Source organism: Pantherophis guttatus, chromosome 4 (assembly GCF_059756535.1).
Source record: "Pantherophis guttatus breed Tessera chromosome 4, ASM5975653v1, whole genome shotgun sequence".
Lineage (NCBI taxonomy): Eukaryota > Metazoa > Chordata > Lepidosauria > Squamata > Colubridae > Pantherophis > Pantherophis guttatus.
Window position 1 is genome coordinate 37,622,696 of NC_142066.1, and position 17,352 is coordinate 37,640,047.

Below are 17,352 nucleotides of genomic sequence, written 5' to 3' on the forward strand. Positions count from 1 at the left end.
TGAAGACATATATAAAATATATGTATGTGTGCATGCATGTTTATAATCTAAGTAATCAACTATTCATAGCCCAAATAAAGACAAAATATTTTGGCATATTTCTTGGTGTTTTGGGAGGAATGAGTTGTATAGATAAGTCAGAGGTTTATGGAAGTTACATGCAAAATTCTTCATTCAAAAAGTTCTACATAAATGGAGAAAGATTAATTCCACTAGCATTCTCATCATCATCATCATCATCATCGAGGATCACACAAATTTTCTTATTATTAACAATAGTTCTTAAATTGTCTGATGTTATCAACTTTATCTGAATGATTATTGATATATATGGCTACATAAATGAAATCCGGTTATTTTGATCCAGCAGGCCTTCTTAATTTATATGAAACAAGCTTACAAAAACAAAACAAAACAAAAAACTTGGAATATTTTTCCAATACAACAATTCATTTCTTAGATCATTGTCTTCATAATATTCAATTTGCCTTATATCAAGCCATTTTACACAGTACCAGAAATTATGCATGTCTACCCATTAGCTTTTTGATGGCTTCTTTCACTTCCCTGTTTTTCAGGCTGTAGATAAGGGTGCATGGGTGTGTAAATACTATACTGAATGGAGAAAAGCCCATCCACAATAACTGAGGAGACTGAATTGGGCCTCATATACCTAAAGCATCCAGTGATATAATACAAAGCCACAACAATAAGATGAGCACTGCATGTAGAGAAAGTTTTTCTTTTTGCTTCTGGGGAATTCAACTTCAAGATAGTAGAGATGATGTGAATGTAGGAAAAAAGAATCACAGTGAATGAAGACATAGCAAGTAGCATAGCATACCACTAGTTATGAGTAATAGTGTCAAATTGAAGATTGTGTCTGTACAAGATAAGGCAAGTACAGATGTAAATTCACAACTGAAATGCCTGATAAAGCATTTTCCACAGAAATCCAACTTCGAAGCAGGAAATGTATTCATCGAAGCATATGAAAAAGCCACTACCAAGGCACCACCCACCAGCCATCTACAACATGCTTTGTTCATAATTTGTACATAATGGAGAGGTTTGCAGATAGCAGCAAATCGGTCATAGGCCATTGCTGTAAGAATGCAAGTTTCATTGCTCCCCATTAGAAGAATAAAGAACATTTGGACAAAACAGGCAGAATATGAAATTGTCTGCCTTTCATTAAAAATTCCTAAGAACTTAGGCACAGTAACAGAAGACAAACAGATATCAAGAAAAGCCAGATGAGCCAGGAAAAAGTACATGGGGCTTGGGAAATGACTTGTAACAACCATAATTATTATATTTGCCAGTAAAGTTAGCACATAAATAAAAAAGAATACAAAAAAGAGGAAGAGATTCACTGGCAAATTATTTGAGAATCCAGAAAGGACAAAGAAAGTGATCGTGGTACTTCGATTTTCTGTTTCCATTTTCAGATAATAAAGAAAATTCTAAGAAAAGGAGAGAAAATCAACATAAGAATGAATTAGGATACAATGAACTAGGGTATCATGAATTGCCTAACTAAGGGTGGAGGTAGAATAGCAGAAGAATAATTGGAGTAGAGAAGATTGTGATTTCCACTTATATGGCAACAGCCTATTCTATACTTTAAACTACAAATGGGGGGTGTCGGATGCCTTTTTTGAAAATTTTCTGTTTCTCAATTTGGGACTACTTTTAAACTGTGCAAGGCTTTGGATCTGAGTTCAGCATTGATGGATTGATGGATGGATTATATACCATCAAAGTCATGTTGACTCTTAGTGACCACATGGATTATCTGTAATGATCTGTTTCTAACTTGATCGTTCAGATATAAGCATTCAAAACAAATAAATAAAAATTTTAAAATGTACTATCCCAGGAAACACATGAGCAGGGCTTCCTGAGTATGTTCAGAAGAACTTTTTTGGGCTAAAATCTGAAGACCATATTTAACTCTGTTATATATGAAGAAGAAGAAAGTCTGCAGAAAAAAGTCCCAAACTCTCTTATATATGAACTCTGTTATATATGAAGAAGAAGAAAGTCTGCAGAAAAAAGTCCCAAAGGTGCTTTTTTCAGGAGGCAACTGGACTTTCTTGTTTTTTTCTTTTGAAAATGTTTTGCTTCTCATCTATAGACTTCTTCAGAAAGATTCACATAATAGCAAAATAGTGAAATCCTGAAATTAAAGAAAAATAATCTTTCCTTTGTCAATGTGCAGTAAAAATTCCCCTAGCATCCCACAGCCTCTAATACAAACTATACCTACACAGAATCCTCTTCAAAGGCTTTCACTTAGCTGCTTCAATTAATTTGACATTTATTTCTACAATTGAATAGGTTTAGCATAAATTCAGTATTTCATTCTGCAGAATTTATGGCAAATAAATATTATCTAGAGCTAAATTCTATCACTGAACTGCTTTGGGATGAATGTCAAAAGCAGATAAAACTTATGCAAACATACTGAAGAATTTATAAAAAATAAATATTATTCATATTTGTATTTTCCTGAGACAAGGCAGAAAATCTTCAATGTGCAAGGGATTATGTGCAATGTGCAGGGACAATTCACACCCAGGCCAGCTCTTCTTTACTCTCCTACCATCAGGCAGGAAATATAGAAGTATAGCCAGTTGAACGAACAGGCTGAAAAATAGCTTCTATCCATGGGCTATCAGATTTCTGGATGCAATGTAACACCATAATTATTTGGTGTGATGTACTTGCAGGGCCAGCACAGCATGCAAGATGTCTACATTGGTGCAATACAATATAATGTAATGTCATGCACATATATATATATAGGATTGTGTGTCTGTTGGTAATCTATTGGATTAGGGGTTTTCCCCCTTTTCCCCCCTTTCTTTTTCCCTCTCTTTCTTTCACTTATGAGTTATTGAGCTGTATTTTGTGTTTGGGGGGTGCACTAGGGGAGACTCATCCAATCTCATTGTAAACATGTTGTGCATTGACAATAACGGTATGAATTGAATTGAATTGAATTAAAGTTCACTACATTTTCATGGAGTGGTCCCTTAAACTTGGAAGGTGCCCAAACAGTGTTATTTCATGCTCCCTATTTCCTATTTTCTATATCATTTTCATCAACCAATGTCCTCAAAATATACTTTATTTTCAACTAACATATTCTTTGATCATTAAAATATAAAAATGTGTTGGAAAATTGCTGGCATCCGCTCTTTTTTCCCTGAAGATGTTAGAGGTGAAATGTGGAACTTTTACTATATATTCTGAGGAATTGTAGAAAAAATATTACATTTTACTAATGTTATAGAATATTTGTATTTTACAAAAGTATCATAGAAAATTAAATGCTTTTCAATGTCTTAAGATTTAGTGAAGGCTGCTGGATTTACCTTTATGGAAGACTTGCAGAAAGGATTATTTTTTCCTTTGTTTCTCTTAATTTTAACTTTCCTTCAAAAGGAAAATTGACATGTTTTCAGATTATAGAAAGCTTGATGTCTGGAGCTGCATATATTGTTGGAACATATAAATCCAGGAAATAATGTTGTACTAGTAAAAAAAAACTGGCATGGATTATTCAGAGTGTCAGTTTCTTGCTTGAAAAAAGAGCAATACCCCTGTATCAGAAAGGAAGGAAGAAAGGAAGGAAGGAAGGATAATAATTGTTTTAACTTAACTTAAAATTTAAGGAGATACATTTTAAAAAGATGCTTTTAGTTTTACTAACCCCAAAAAAGAAAATAAGGTGAGATAAGATAAGATAAAATAAAATTATAAGATTATAAAATAATCTTTATTATCATTTTAATGTGTATACACTGGCACACATTAAAATAAAATTCCTATGCCCACTCTCAAAAGAAACAAAAACCCACCATCCACCAAACAGTGTCACCATCCCAAAAATAATATGATAACAGTCGCAGCATTCAAAAGGGACAAGTTATGCAGAATGATGGCAAAACATACATACATACATACATACATACATACATACATACATACATATCACAATCCATCTTGAACAAAGAAAAATATGTTTAGTATTACCTTAATTAATTTAAAATATGTTTTATTATTGAATTATTCAGTATTAGTCAACAAAATTTTATTAAAAGTAATATTGAAGAGTCAATAGTTGGATTTTTTTAAAAAAAAATAAAAAGCTTGTTTCTTTTCTTAAGAAACTTACCAAATCCTTCTTTACTTCTAGGAAATCAAATAAAAAACAGTGTAGAATAAAGTTTACCTCATTCTCTTTGTTGATTGCCAAGGCTGAAAAAATGCTGCATCTATAGTATATATTCACATGATCTGCCTTAGTGAATTGTTTCCCTTGGGACAAGCTTATAGACTTTCATGATAATTAGAAATATTATACCTGCAAGAATATTAAACTTGGCATTTTATGTTATTTTTGTTCTGTTTTTGTTCTGTGTTATTAAACTTGACTGTTCTTTGGGAGACCAAGATAAAATAAACAATGAAACAGAATTGAGGATCTTAAAACTTGAATATTAAAATTTCAAAGATTGGATTTGTTTTTCTATGAAATGTTTTTACTTCCATTTGGGGTGGAAGAAAGATTTCAGTTTCTAGCTGCATGGGTACACTACAATTTTTTTCTTTTCTTTTTGTTTTGGTATTTTTACGGGATACTATGTGAGATGAAAGATGGTTTTGATAATAGTAATGACCAAGCTGCTATTTAAAAGGCAAGAGACAGGATCATGTTTTGGGAACCCAGGATTCCTGAGGAAATATTTGAGATCTCTAAGTATATATCCTATCTGGTCCACCTGACTCAGTTTCTATATGCTGCTTTATGGTGGCAGTGATGGGATCAAGTGCATACTAAAACCCAGCATATAACAGAAATATATTGGATCTTTTATTTATCTATTATTTTATTTGTTTAATTTCTATAGCTGAACATCTCAACCTAATTAACTCTATAAAATACTGTAATCCAACCTCTCAACACTTTCTATACAAATAACACCTGACTTTATTACAAGGAAGTCAAGACCGCCCAAGAAATCATGAATTTATGTAATTTGAAGAGTCCATGGCCCAACTACTTGACTAGGTTATTCTAACTGTCCCCAAATTGGAGTTATAGATTAAATGCTTATGGAATCCAGACTAAACATTTATACATATAATTACCCCAGTTTATCAGAAGGGAACAACTCGCTGCAACCAACTTGCTATAGCTAATTCACAAGGCCACCTTGCCATGAGACAACTGGTACGTGGACCTTTCAACAATTCAATTTATTTATTGAAGACTTATGGTTTAGCATCACGGCGAGACAGTCAGGGAAATAGTGGGCTCTGATGAGTCTTGCAAAAACCCTGGCTGCCGAACCGCTGCCAATGGGTTTTTGGACCAGAACCGTTCTGCAGAAAAAGAAGGGGCACCTTGGACAACCAAGAAGAACAGGCAAGTTCCTTGGAGGTCAGAGGGAACCCTCTGTGAGTCAGCGGCGGGGGGAGGGAGCCATGGAAGCTGCCACGAAGCTGGAACAACCGGGCTAAGAAAAGTGCTGGAGGAAAGCAGAATAAAACGGAGCTTTTTGAAGCCGGATGAGTGACAACAAACCCAGGCTTGCAACAACGTGTGGAGCACTATTATTATTTAGAAGACCCCGAGCCTAAAATAGCAGCGTGCAACAAAGGGGCTTTGGAAAGTTTTAAACTGCAACCTTAAAGAGACAAAGACCCAAGAAACAACTAATTTTTGAACAGAACTAAGGGAATTAATTATTGAGATATGGTAAAAAGACTGGATACTTTAAAATTCGAATTGGATTCTAAAAAAAAAGATTTGATACTTTTAAAATTAAAAGGAGAATTGCACAAAATGGATACTTGCATGACTAATGGAAAATGTGAATTGTAGAGAGACACCATCTGGTTTAAAAAGGAACTTTGTAACTTTTTTTTGTTTTGGAAAATTCTGAGCCCTACTTTGCGGAGGAGTTTTTTTTTTTTTTTCCCTTGTCTTCAGGCAGCTGGATTTGGTGAAAAGAAAAGGAAACTATAATGGAACTCCTATAGTTGAAACAACAATAACTAAAAAATTGGTGCAGGAACAAAAAAAGGATTAAGCACAGGCTAAAAAGAGGGACATACATTATATCCGGAATAAAAATAAGAAAAAGATTTAATATGATTTATGGAGAACAAAATTGAAAACTTTGAAAATGGAAGAAATATATGTTTGCAGGTGAGCAAATGAAGAAGTAAGATAAACACGACTGGAAAAAGGAAAAAAAGAAGATTTAAACAATGTGATTTAAAATAAAATAATGGATTGTAGTAATAAAAAGGAGGTTTTTATAGAAATTAAGAATGTTAAATGTAAATTCCTTGAAAAGGAATTTACACATATATTTAAAGATATGTTTGAAGCAAGAACCATGTTTCAATGTTAAATTGTTATGAAAAAGAATAAGGATAAATATGATTAATTAAAAATGTTAAAAGGAATTTATAAATATATTTAAAGATATGACTTAAGCAAGAACCTTGTCTCAATGTTAAATTGTCATGGAAAAGGATAAGGATAAATATGATTATTTTAAAATAAGCAATGCATAGATAGATGGAAACAACAAAGAAAGGACTAAGAAGGGATCAATAGTTAAACCAATTATGATTATGTGTGTTTAACAGCCAAAAAATAAAAATAGATATGCTGTGTAACAGCCAGAAAATAAAAACGACTATGCTGTATTTAACAGCCAAACAAAAATGGTAATGCTGTGTAACAGCCAAAATAAAAATGGATATGCTGTGTAATGGCCAAGAAACAAAAATGAGTATGCTGTGTTTAACTGCCAAAAACAAAATGGTTATGCTGTGTTTAACAGCCAAGAAATAAAAATGATTGGTTGAACAACAAAGATAAAGATAAAGATGTTGGGTTTTATAGTAAAGATAAAATGAGGTGGGATAGCCAAAATAAGGACGGGTATGTTGAGATTAATAGTTAAAATGAAATGAATAAATTAGGTTTAATAATAGAAATAAAGATTATAAATGTTGAGTTCAATAGTAAAAATAAAATGATTATGTTGGAATTAAATCTTTTATGAATGTTTATAATAATTGTATGAATATATATCCATCTAAGCAAATGAAAGAGAAAAAGGGAATGATAATTGGTTAGGATTTAAGATTTAAATAATGGGTTTTTGGGGATAATGGCATAGTTAAATAGATAGATTTGAGGGAAATAACTGAGTAAAATATTAAGTTGTGTTAATTGAAAATTAAAATTTATTAGTGATTTGTATTAATTTGTGACCAGATCAAAAGCTTTGTTTTGAAAATATGTGTTTTATGTTTTTTTAAAAAATAATAAAAAACTTTATAATAAAAAAAAACAATTCAGTGTAATTATTTAAAATAATTTAAAATAATTTTAATTTTTGTCATTCACATTTCATTTTGTCTTACCTTTTGCATCTTTTTAAATAATTCTATTCCACTATTTCTTCACTATTAATGTAACTCTTGTCCCATGGAGAGTTGTTCCATGGTGAATTTGGCCACGGCAAATTGGCCATGGCAAGTTAGATGTGACAAGTTGTCCTAGACCCCCAAGTTGTGGCCTTGTTGAGTTGTAAAGGAACCCAGTTAGTGAGAGTTAATGCTGAGATTCACAGTAATGTGAATGATTTGACCTATGACTAATGAGGTAGAATAGCACAAGACTTCACTTGGCAAGGTTATGTCTTGAGAAGCAGTTTAAAGTTTAGGAGGTCCAATCTTCCATCTTCAAGTCCCTTGAAATAATTGTTGTTTAGCAGGATATTGATAAATGAAAGTTCTGCTTCCTACAAAAGCATAATAAATCCTAGAAGCAGCTTTTCACAAAAAAAAAAAAAAAAGTTTGTGTGAATGACATTGGCAGATAAGATGAAAACCTGCATTTTTCTTTCTTTTTATAAGTTTATCTTGTTACACTTCTATCTCCTGTCTGTGTCTCTTATTTCTATTCCTTTTTTTGACCATTTGATTTGTTAGTTTTTATCTTTATATTATAAAAATTAATAAAATAATATTAATAAATAAATATTCACTTTTTATGAAGTTACATACAGAATTTTTAATGCAAAAAAACCTCTACACAAATTAAGAGAGATTCATTCCACTAGCAGTCCTCATCATTTTCATCATCATCATCACAATCAATATTACAATGTTTGTAGATGGTTTCAAATTCACATTATTTTAGTATTTCATACAATCACAAACTGAAATTCCCTGCTACATGAGACAGAATTGGGAATCATTAGAGGAAGCTATTTGCACAAAAGTTTAAAAATGTCTGGTTTCATCAGATTGTATCTGAATAATTATTGATCATAACATATGGTGACACAAATAAAATCCATTTATTTTGATTCCCCTATATCAGTTAATCTATATGAAACAACAAACTTTGGAATACCTGTCCAAAATAATGTGTTCATTTCACAGTCCACTGTCTCCATAATTTCCTTCATATGATATGGTATTTATACGGTACGAAAAATCAAAGATTTATAACCCATTAGTTTTTTGATGGTGTCCTTCACTTCTTTGTTTTTGAGGCTGTAGATAAGTGGGTTCAGCATGGGTGTGGAAACACTGTACTGAACAGAGAAGATTTCATCCACAATAATTGAGGAAGCTGAGTTGGGCCTCATATATCTAAACAACCCAGTGAAATAATACAAAGTCAGAACTATAAGATGAGCACTACAGGTAGAGAAAGTTTTCCTCTTTGCTTCTGTGGAGTTTAACTTCAGAATAGTGGAGATGATATGAATGTAGGAAAACAGAATTATTATTAAGGAAGATATAGCAATGGTACCACTAGTTATGAGTAACAATGTCCAATTGAAGAATGTGTCTGTGCAAGATAATGCAATTAGAGAGGGAAATTCACAACTGAAATCCCTGATAAAATTTGCCTGACAGAAACCCAGCTTCAAAGCAGGAAATGTGTTTATTGAGGCATATGAAAAAGCCACTACCCAGGCAGCACCCATCAGCCATCTACAACATGCTTTGTTCATAATTTGTACATAATGGAGGGGTTTGCAGATAGCAGCATATCTATCGTAGGCCATTGCTGTAAGAATGCAAATTTCATTGCTTCCTGTTAGAAGAATAAAGAACATTTGGACAAAACAGGCAGAGTATGAAATAGCCTGTTGTTTGGTAAAAATTTCTAAGAGCTTAGGCACAGTAACAGAAGAAAAACAAATATCAAGAAAAGCCAGATGAGCCAGGAAAAAGTACATGGGGCTTGAGAGAAAATTTGTAACAATCATAATCACTATATTTGCCAGTAATGTTAGGAGATAAATAAATAAGAACATAAAGAAGAAGAAGAGATTCACTGGTAAATTATTTGAGAATCCCCAAAGGACAAAGGAAGTGATTGTGGTATTTTGATTTTCTGTTTCCATGTTCAGATGATGTAGAAACATCAAGAAAAAGAGAGAAAACAAAGTTTTATTAGGATGAATTAGGTTGCCATATAGTGCACAGTAAGGCGGCGGCAGGCGGGGGAGAGGTGAAATAGCAGAGAAAAATTTGGAATAGAGAAAATTGTGATTCCCACTTAAAAACCTACAATCTATTCTATACTTTCAACAGAATAAATGGGAGGGGTGGATTTCTTTTCTGAAAATGTTCTTTTCATGAGTTTGACATTGCTTCCAAAAATTCAGATTTGAGCTCAACATTGAAGGATGAATTATATGCCATCAAATCATGTTGATTCTTAGTGACCCAATGGATTAATCTGTCTCCAACATGATCCTTCAGCTGTAAGATTCAATACAAATATATGAAATCAAAAATAACAATTGGATTATCTCAGGAAATGCATAGCTGTTTAATAGACTGTCAGGCAAGTTCTATTTAAGTATGTTCTGAAACACATTTCTGCACTAGAATCTGAAGCCATTATTTAACTCCCCAGTGACATTAAGGAAACAAAAGGCTACAGAAAGATTCCTATAATAATGAAATATTTTAAATTGCTTTGAAGTGGTGTAGGGTTTTCTGCCTAAGCAGGGGGTTGGACTAGAAGACATCCCAGGTCCCTTCCAACTCTGTTATTCTGTTCTGTTCTGTTCTGTTTTAGATAAAGAAAAATAAACTTTCTTTTGTTGATGTAAAAATTCGCCTTGCATTACACAGTCTCTAATACAAACTGTGCTTCCATTCAGCTAATTCAATTAATTTGACATTCATGGTTTCTTAATCAAATTTAACCTTCTGATGAATTAAATTCTAATTAGCTGAGATTGTTTTAACAACTTTAGCATAGAGAGAACATAAATTGGATGTAAGGCTGCATTTTAATATAACAAATATAATGAAAATGAAAGAAAAGAAATCACTATCTCATTATAAGTGAGCAATTATTTTCTTACTTTCCATTAATGGATTTACATTTTGTGATGTATATATCTCTGATAGTCAACAGCCCCACGGAAATAGTCATCACATGATAATGTAACTGAAGAAGCAGGATGGAACCTGGAACAATTTTTTTTTTTAATTTTCCAGGGGCAGGAATGAGTTTTGTCAGTAATGTACATGTTAAGCTGGTCAGAGGAAACATAACTTTTATTTCCCACTGAAAATCAGTGAGTGGAAAAAAGAAACAAACATGTAGCAATTCAGTATATTTGTTAAATGGAACCATACACTTTTGAGATTGTCAGGATCGCATGCAGGAGGATTTGTAGTCCCTTGGTGGGTTCTTGATCATCTTCAGGTCCATAACTCAATTATTCCTAATTGAGATCTGGAAGATCTGTTGCAACATGAAGTAGGAAATCCTAATAACTTATTGGCCGTATGCTAAGTGCCATTCTTTTCATTCAACATCACAATTAATTCATTTTATGATGCAATGTGCAGTGGAGCAGTTTGTTAAATGTTAAAAGGAATAATTACAAAACAATAAACAATGCTGATTTAAACAAACAAACATAAATGCAAAGTATATTTTATATGTACATTAAATTATACTCATATACTACCTATTATATTGGCATATTATAATTTCCTTATTTTGGAGAGTATTTTCTAGCCAGAATTTATCTGTGTATCCTTGATTCCCAGTGATAATACAATGTAGATGTCATACATAAGTGAATAGAAATTCTACCATTGAACTTGTTTGGGATAAAAATCAATATTTTATTCTGCAGAATTTATCTCAGATAAATGTTATCCAGAACCTACCAATGAACTGGTTTGGGATGAAAATCAGAAAGGATTGCAGATAAACAATATGCAAACATTAATCATTATGTTAAATAATTTATAAGATATATTTTAAAAATGTTAGGAAAAGAAATCACATTTCCCTCATGTTCTGCAAAGATCTATATAAAGCAAGAGTAATATAGAAAAATAAATGTATTTCAATGTTTAAGAAAAATTAGGGAAAGTTCTGCTGAATTCATTTCTATGGAAAATTTGCATAAAACATTTTTATTATTTTTTTCCAATTTCTCCCAGTTTCACCTGTCTTTCCTTCAAAATAAGATTTGACATATTTTCATATTTGAATTTGGTGTCAGAAGATACCTATGCCTCTTTTTTTTTTTAATAATGACTCAGGAAACAATTTAATTTAATTTAATTTAATTCAATTTATATGCCGCCCCTCTCTGAAGAATCAGGGCAGCTAAATGGTACACCAAGAAAAAATTATTAAAGAAATAATAAATGTGACATGGATTGTTTTTGTGTCAAATCCTTGCTTGAAAAAGCAGCAATTCCCCATCAGGAAAGGAAGGAAAGGGAAGAGAAGGGAAGGGAGGGAGGGAGGGAGGGAGGGAGGGAGGAAGGAAGGAAGGAAGGAAGGAAGGAAGGAAGGAAGGAAAGAAGGAAGGAAGGAAGGAAGGAGAGAAGGAGGGAAGGAAGCAAGCTTAGTTTAGCTTAAAATTTAAGAATATACAGTTTCTACAGATTCTTTAATTCTGTTCCCCAAGAATACAAAATATGGTTAGTTTAATTTAATTTAATTTAAAATGTTTTACTACTGAATTATTCATAATAAGCCCATAATGCTTTACTAGGAGTAATAATGAAGAATTGGAACTGGTAAAAAAAAATATTATAAAGTCTGCTTCTTTTCTCAGGAAACTTACCAAATCCTATCTTGCTTTTAAACTGAAGTTCACTATTGATTTGTTAATTTTCTAGCCTGAAAAATGCTGCATCTGTCATCGGTTGTGAAAAATTTATAAATGTTCATTTCATACATTCACATGAGTTTGGTATTTGCGATAGTGAATTGTTTCCCTTGAGGCAAGTTTACAAACCATCTTAGTAATTAGAAATATTGCACCTGCAGGAATCACATTGGAGTTTTATTACTTTTCTGTGTTATGCCTCCAAATATAGACTATAGAAATATAGTATATAGACTATACTTTTCAAAATAAAGTGCAACCAAAAGATGGCAGCAAAAAAAGCTCCACTAGTACTTTTTGATATCTCTTATTTGAGCAATATGCTATAACTTTTGAGGGCTTTATGTGTTACAACTCATTCACCCAAATTGTGGAGTTGTCCAGGAATGTATCTGGTGACCAAAAGATCAAGTTAGTGGGATGAATAGCAATTAGCCTGGACTTGATGTACCCCTCAGTTGTCTATGAATATATTTCTATGAATGGGAGTCTATGAATTTGGATCATAAAAATAGCAACTTCCCTTTCACATATGTTCACATCTATTCCAGTTTTATTAATTTTTAAAAATAATATTTGGATAACTATAGTTGACCATAATTAGGATCCTTATATTTTACAAGACTCTCTAAGGGGCTCATAGCACACAAAAGTTTAAGAAATCCCATTTTACAGGAAAAATAATGTTACATTATTTAAATGTGAGATTGATCAACTATACAAAAAATAACAATTCAAAATTAATTAAATAAACGTTCACTTTTTATCAAATTACATAATTTGATTATCATCATCAGTAATTATCATCATCAATAACAACAACAATACCATAAGTATTAAGATTCGAGGATGATCACACAGATTCACTTATTATTTTAGAATGTTCTACAACCACAAATTATATGTATCCTTGCTATACAAAATAACCATCCAAATGAGACTCATCAGTAGAGGAGGTTTAGACAACAATTCTAAAAATATCTGCCTTCAAGAGATTAACTGAACAACAATTGATTGTCATTTTTTTTAAAAAAAGCCTATTAGATTATACTAATGAAGTCCAATTATTTTGATTCTACCATATCTGTTAATTTATATGAAACAAAAAAAAGGGGGGGGGGGGCTTTGGAATATCTTTCCAAGACAATGTGCTCATTTCATAGCTCACTCTTTGCATAATATTCAGTTTGCTTTATTATGAAATCATTTTATATAATGGGAGAAATCAAAGATTTGTAGCCCATTAGTTTTTTGATGGCTTCCTTCACTTCTTTGTTTTTCAGACTGTATATAAGGGGGTTTAGCGTGGGTGTGGAAATACTATATTGAACAGAGAAAAGTTCATCCATAATAATTGAAGAGGCTGAGCTGGGCCTCATCTACCTAAAACATCCAGTGCTATAATACAAAACCACAACAATAAGGTGAGCATTACAGGTAGAGAAAGTTTTCTTTTTTGCTTTAATGGACTTCAACTTCAGGGTAGTTGAGATGATATAACTATAGGAAAACAGAATCACAGTTAATGAAGATATGGCAATGGTGCTACTAGTTATGAGTAACTATGTCGAATTGGAGAATGTGTCTGTGCAAGATAAGGTAAGTAGCGATTCACAACTGAAATCCCTGATAAAATTTGCTCCACAGAAACCCAACTTCAAAGCAGGCAATGTATTTATCAAGGCATATGATAAAGCCATTGTCCAGGTACCACCCACTAGCCATCTACAACATGATTTATTCATAATTTCACGTAATAGAGTGGTTTGCAAATGGCAGCATACCTGTCATAGGCCATTGCTGCAAGAATGCAAGGTTCATTACTTCCTGATACAAGAAAGAAGAACATTCAAGCAAAACATGCAGAATATGAAATTGTCTGCCTTTCAGTCAAAATTTCTAAGAGCTTGGGACATCAATATTATACACAATTAAATTCTACTGGTTTGAGATGAAAGTCAAAAATTATAAATAATATCCAAACATTACCCTGAAGAGATTATAATAAATACATGTTATCTATATTAGCAAATCCTAAAACATGGCAGGAAAATCTTCAATGTGTAGTGGATCAAAGTTCAATAAATTCCAGGGCATTCTACTTTAAACTATGGGAGATGTCCTGTATTAAATCAGAATAGCGTTATTTCAAGCTTCCTATTTCCTATATCATTTGCATCAACCAACATCCTCAAAGTGCCTTCTCTACCATTTTCAGCTAAGATATTGTCTGAGAATTAAAACAGAGAAATCTGTTGTAAAATTGCTGGCATCAGCTTTTTTCCCTCAAGATGTTAGAAGATAAATGTGAAACCTTTACTGTATATTCTAAGAATTGTAAGAAAAATAACACATTTTCAATTTCAAATTTCAAATCTTTATTGTCAGTGCACAACATAGGGAGCTCATTTGGTTGAGCTCTCTATAACATTTTCATAATGTTATAAAAATATTTATATTTCACAAAAGTAGCATGGAAAACTAAATTTAAAATTAAAATTTAGTATCAGTTTTTAAGATTAGGAGAAGGCTGCTGGTTTGACCTTTTAAAAAATTTCCACAGATTTTATTTTCTTTCTCATTTATTTATTTGTTTGTTTGTTTGTTTGTTTGTTTGTCAGATTTATATGCTGCCGTTCTCCTGTAAGACTCGGGGTGGCTCACAAAAATAAAACAACTTGACAATAGATAAAGATAAAATAATATTAAAAACCAATTTAAAATCCCCAAATCCCCAAGTTAAAACCAACGGCAGATCAGGGAAATTGCTGAAAGAGCCGTGTCTTTAGGTGAGCGCAGAAGGTGTGGAGGTCCGGGGCCATCCGGAGCCCGGTGGGCAACCGATTCCAGAGGGTCGGTGTGATCACAGAGAACGCCCTCATCCTGGGGACCGCCAGCTGACACTGTCTGGCTGAGGGGACCTGGAGGAGGGCAGCCCTATGTGAGCACACTGGGCGGTGGGAGGCCGGTAGGAGGTGATCCTTCAAATACCCAGGCCCATGCCATGAAGGGCTTTATAGGTGAGTACCAGCAGCTTGAAGCGGATCCGGAGGACTACCTGAAACCAGTGCAGCTCACGCAATAGTGGTGTTATATGGGACTAGTGGGACGCACCCGTAACTATTCACGTGGCTGCATTCTGGACCAGTTGGAGCCTCCTGGTGCACTCCAAGGGCATCCCCATGTAGAGGGCATTGCATTAATCCAACCGAGAGATCATGAAAACAGTGCCCCCCCACCCCCAATCCCCCCGAGACATCGCAGTAAGATACCATGGTCGATGGTATCAAAAGCTGCTGAGAGTTCAAGTAGCACCAGGATGGAGAAATAATCCCCATCCTGGGCCCGCCAGAGATCATTCACCAGGGCGACCAATGCCGTTTCCATGCTGTGTCCATGCCTGAAGCCTGATTGGTATGGTCTAGATAATCAGTCTCCTCCAGGAATTATGGAAGCTGGTACGCCACCACAGACTCAACCACCTTCACTATAAAGTGAAGGTTGGAGACAGGTCGAAAGTTGTTCAGGGAGGCCGGATTCAGGCAGGCTTCTTGAGGAGGGGACAAACCACCGCCTCCTTGAGTAAGGTGGGGAAGACCCCGTTTCTCAATGAAGCGTTGATAATTGCCTGGATCCAGTCTCCAGTCACCTCCGTGGTTGCCGCAACAAGCCGGGAGGGACAGGGTCCAGTAAACATGTGGAGGCCCCCAGTCTATCCACTATCCTGTCCACTTCCACCATAGAAACAGTTAGAGTCAGTCAGTCTAATCCCATCCGAATCTGAGCGATTTTGTCTTGCAGAAATTGCGCAAAATCCTCAGCACTGCCTTGCAAGGGATCCTCCCTCACTCCCTGATGAAGAAGGGAGCGGGTCACTCAGAACAAGGCTGCTGGGCGATTTTCTGCATATGCAATGAGAGCAGTGAAATAGTCACATTTCGCCGCTTCCATCACCAAAAGATAAGACCTAATATGGGTTCTTAACTGTGTTCGGTCAGACTCGGAATGGGAAGACCTCCAATGGCCCTCTAGGCGGCTCTTCCAACACTTCATTTCCCTGAGCTCCACAGAAAACCATGGAGCTGCCCGGGATCCCTGTCGGAGGAGAGGCCGCAAGGGAACAATTCGATCCAGTGCCCCGGTGGCTGCCTATTCAGGCATCCACCAGGCCTCTGGTGAATCATGGGATAGGTCAGTGGGAAATGTCTCAAGCTCTGTCAGGAACCTATCAGGATCCATCAGGCACCTGGGGCGGAACCAATGAGTCGGTTCCGCCTCCCAGCGGTGGGGGTTGGTGGAAGGAAAGTCTAGATGAAGGAGGGAATGGTCGGTCCATGACAGGTGGTCACCCCTACCCCGAGCATTTATTTACTGCCCAGAGATGAAAAGTCGAGTGTGTGTCCACACACTCTGTACAACTTGAGGCAGGTCCATAGCCGTCATGGAGGCCATGAACTCCCGCACCAACTCTGATGTCTCGCCAACTGACAGGAGATTAAAATCTCCCACAACCATCAGGTTGGGGAGCTCAACCATCAGTTCAGCTAAGACTTTGAGTAGTGCGGGCAGGACTGAAGACACGAAGCTGGGAGACAGGTACATAATCAACAGAGCCGACTACACTCCAGAGTCCCATTTCAAGAGAAGGGACTCACACCTGCCAATCTGAGGGACAGTGACCTCCCTAGGTCTAAGACCTTCCCTGATGACAACCACCACCCTGCCACCCCTTCTGTGCAGTCGCGGCTGGTGTAATACTCGGAAACCCAGTGGGCATAGATCGGACAGAGGAATTCCTCCCTCCGCACCCAACCAGGTCTCCGTGATGAAAGCCAGGTCCGCATCCCCCTCGTCAATCAAATCACAGACAAGGGGGGGCCTTATGCACAACAGACCTGGCATTAACATACACCAGCTGGAGTTCCAGGTTCTGCACTCCCATCCCCCCCCCGGAGTGCAGGTGGAGCTACGAGGGCTGGAGCACTGAATGCGCTGCAAGCAGTGGGGGCGCACCCCACCAGTATCCCTATGCCCTCTGCTCTGTCCACTACCACTCCTCCTAACCACCATGGGCATAGAATGACCCTCGACCCGCCGTACCCCAACCGGCCCCTCCTCCCTGCACCCCCCGATG

At 35.3% G+C, this 17,352-nt stretch overlaps 1 protein-coding gene and 2 pseudogenes across 1 annotated transcript; all 3 read right to left on the reverse strand.

Annotated features, from left to right (window-relative positions):
* Positions 1-521: 521 nt before the first annotated feature.
* Positions 522-1,445, reverse strand: LOC117668769 (olfactory receptor 5BS1-like; annotated as a pseudogene).
* Positions 1,446-8,525: 7,080 nt separating this feature from the next.
* LOC117668770 (olfactory receptor 5BS1-like) lies at positions 8,526-9,464 on the reverse strand. The gene has a single exon (XM_034422834.2). It carries the CDS (start codon positions 9,462-9,464, stop codon positions 8,526-8,528), a length of 939 nt encoding a protein of 312 aa, XP_034278725.2.
* A 3,962-nt stretch (positions 9,465-13,426) lies between these two features.
* On the reverse strand, positions 13,427-16,820 carry LOC117668771 (olfactory receptor 5BS1-like; annotated as a pseudogene).
* Between the last annotated feature and the right edge of the window lie 532 nt (positions 16,821-17,352).

Coding starts and splice junctions, on each gene's coding strand:
- LOC117668770 (XM_034422834.2), bottom strand. CDS start 9,464: ATGGAAACAGAAAATCAAAATACCACAATCACTTCCTTTGTCCTTTGG.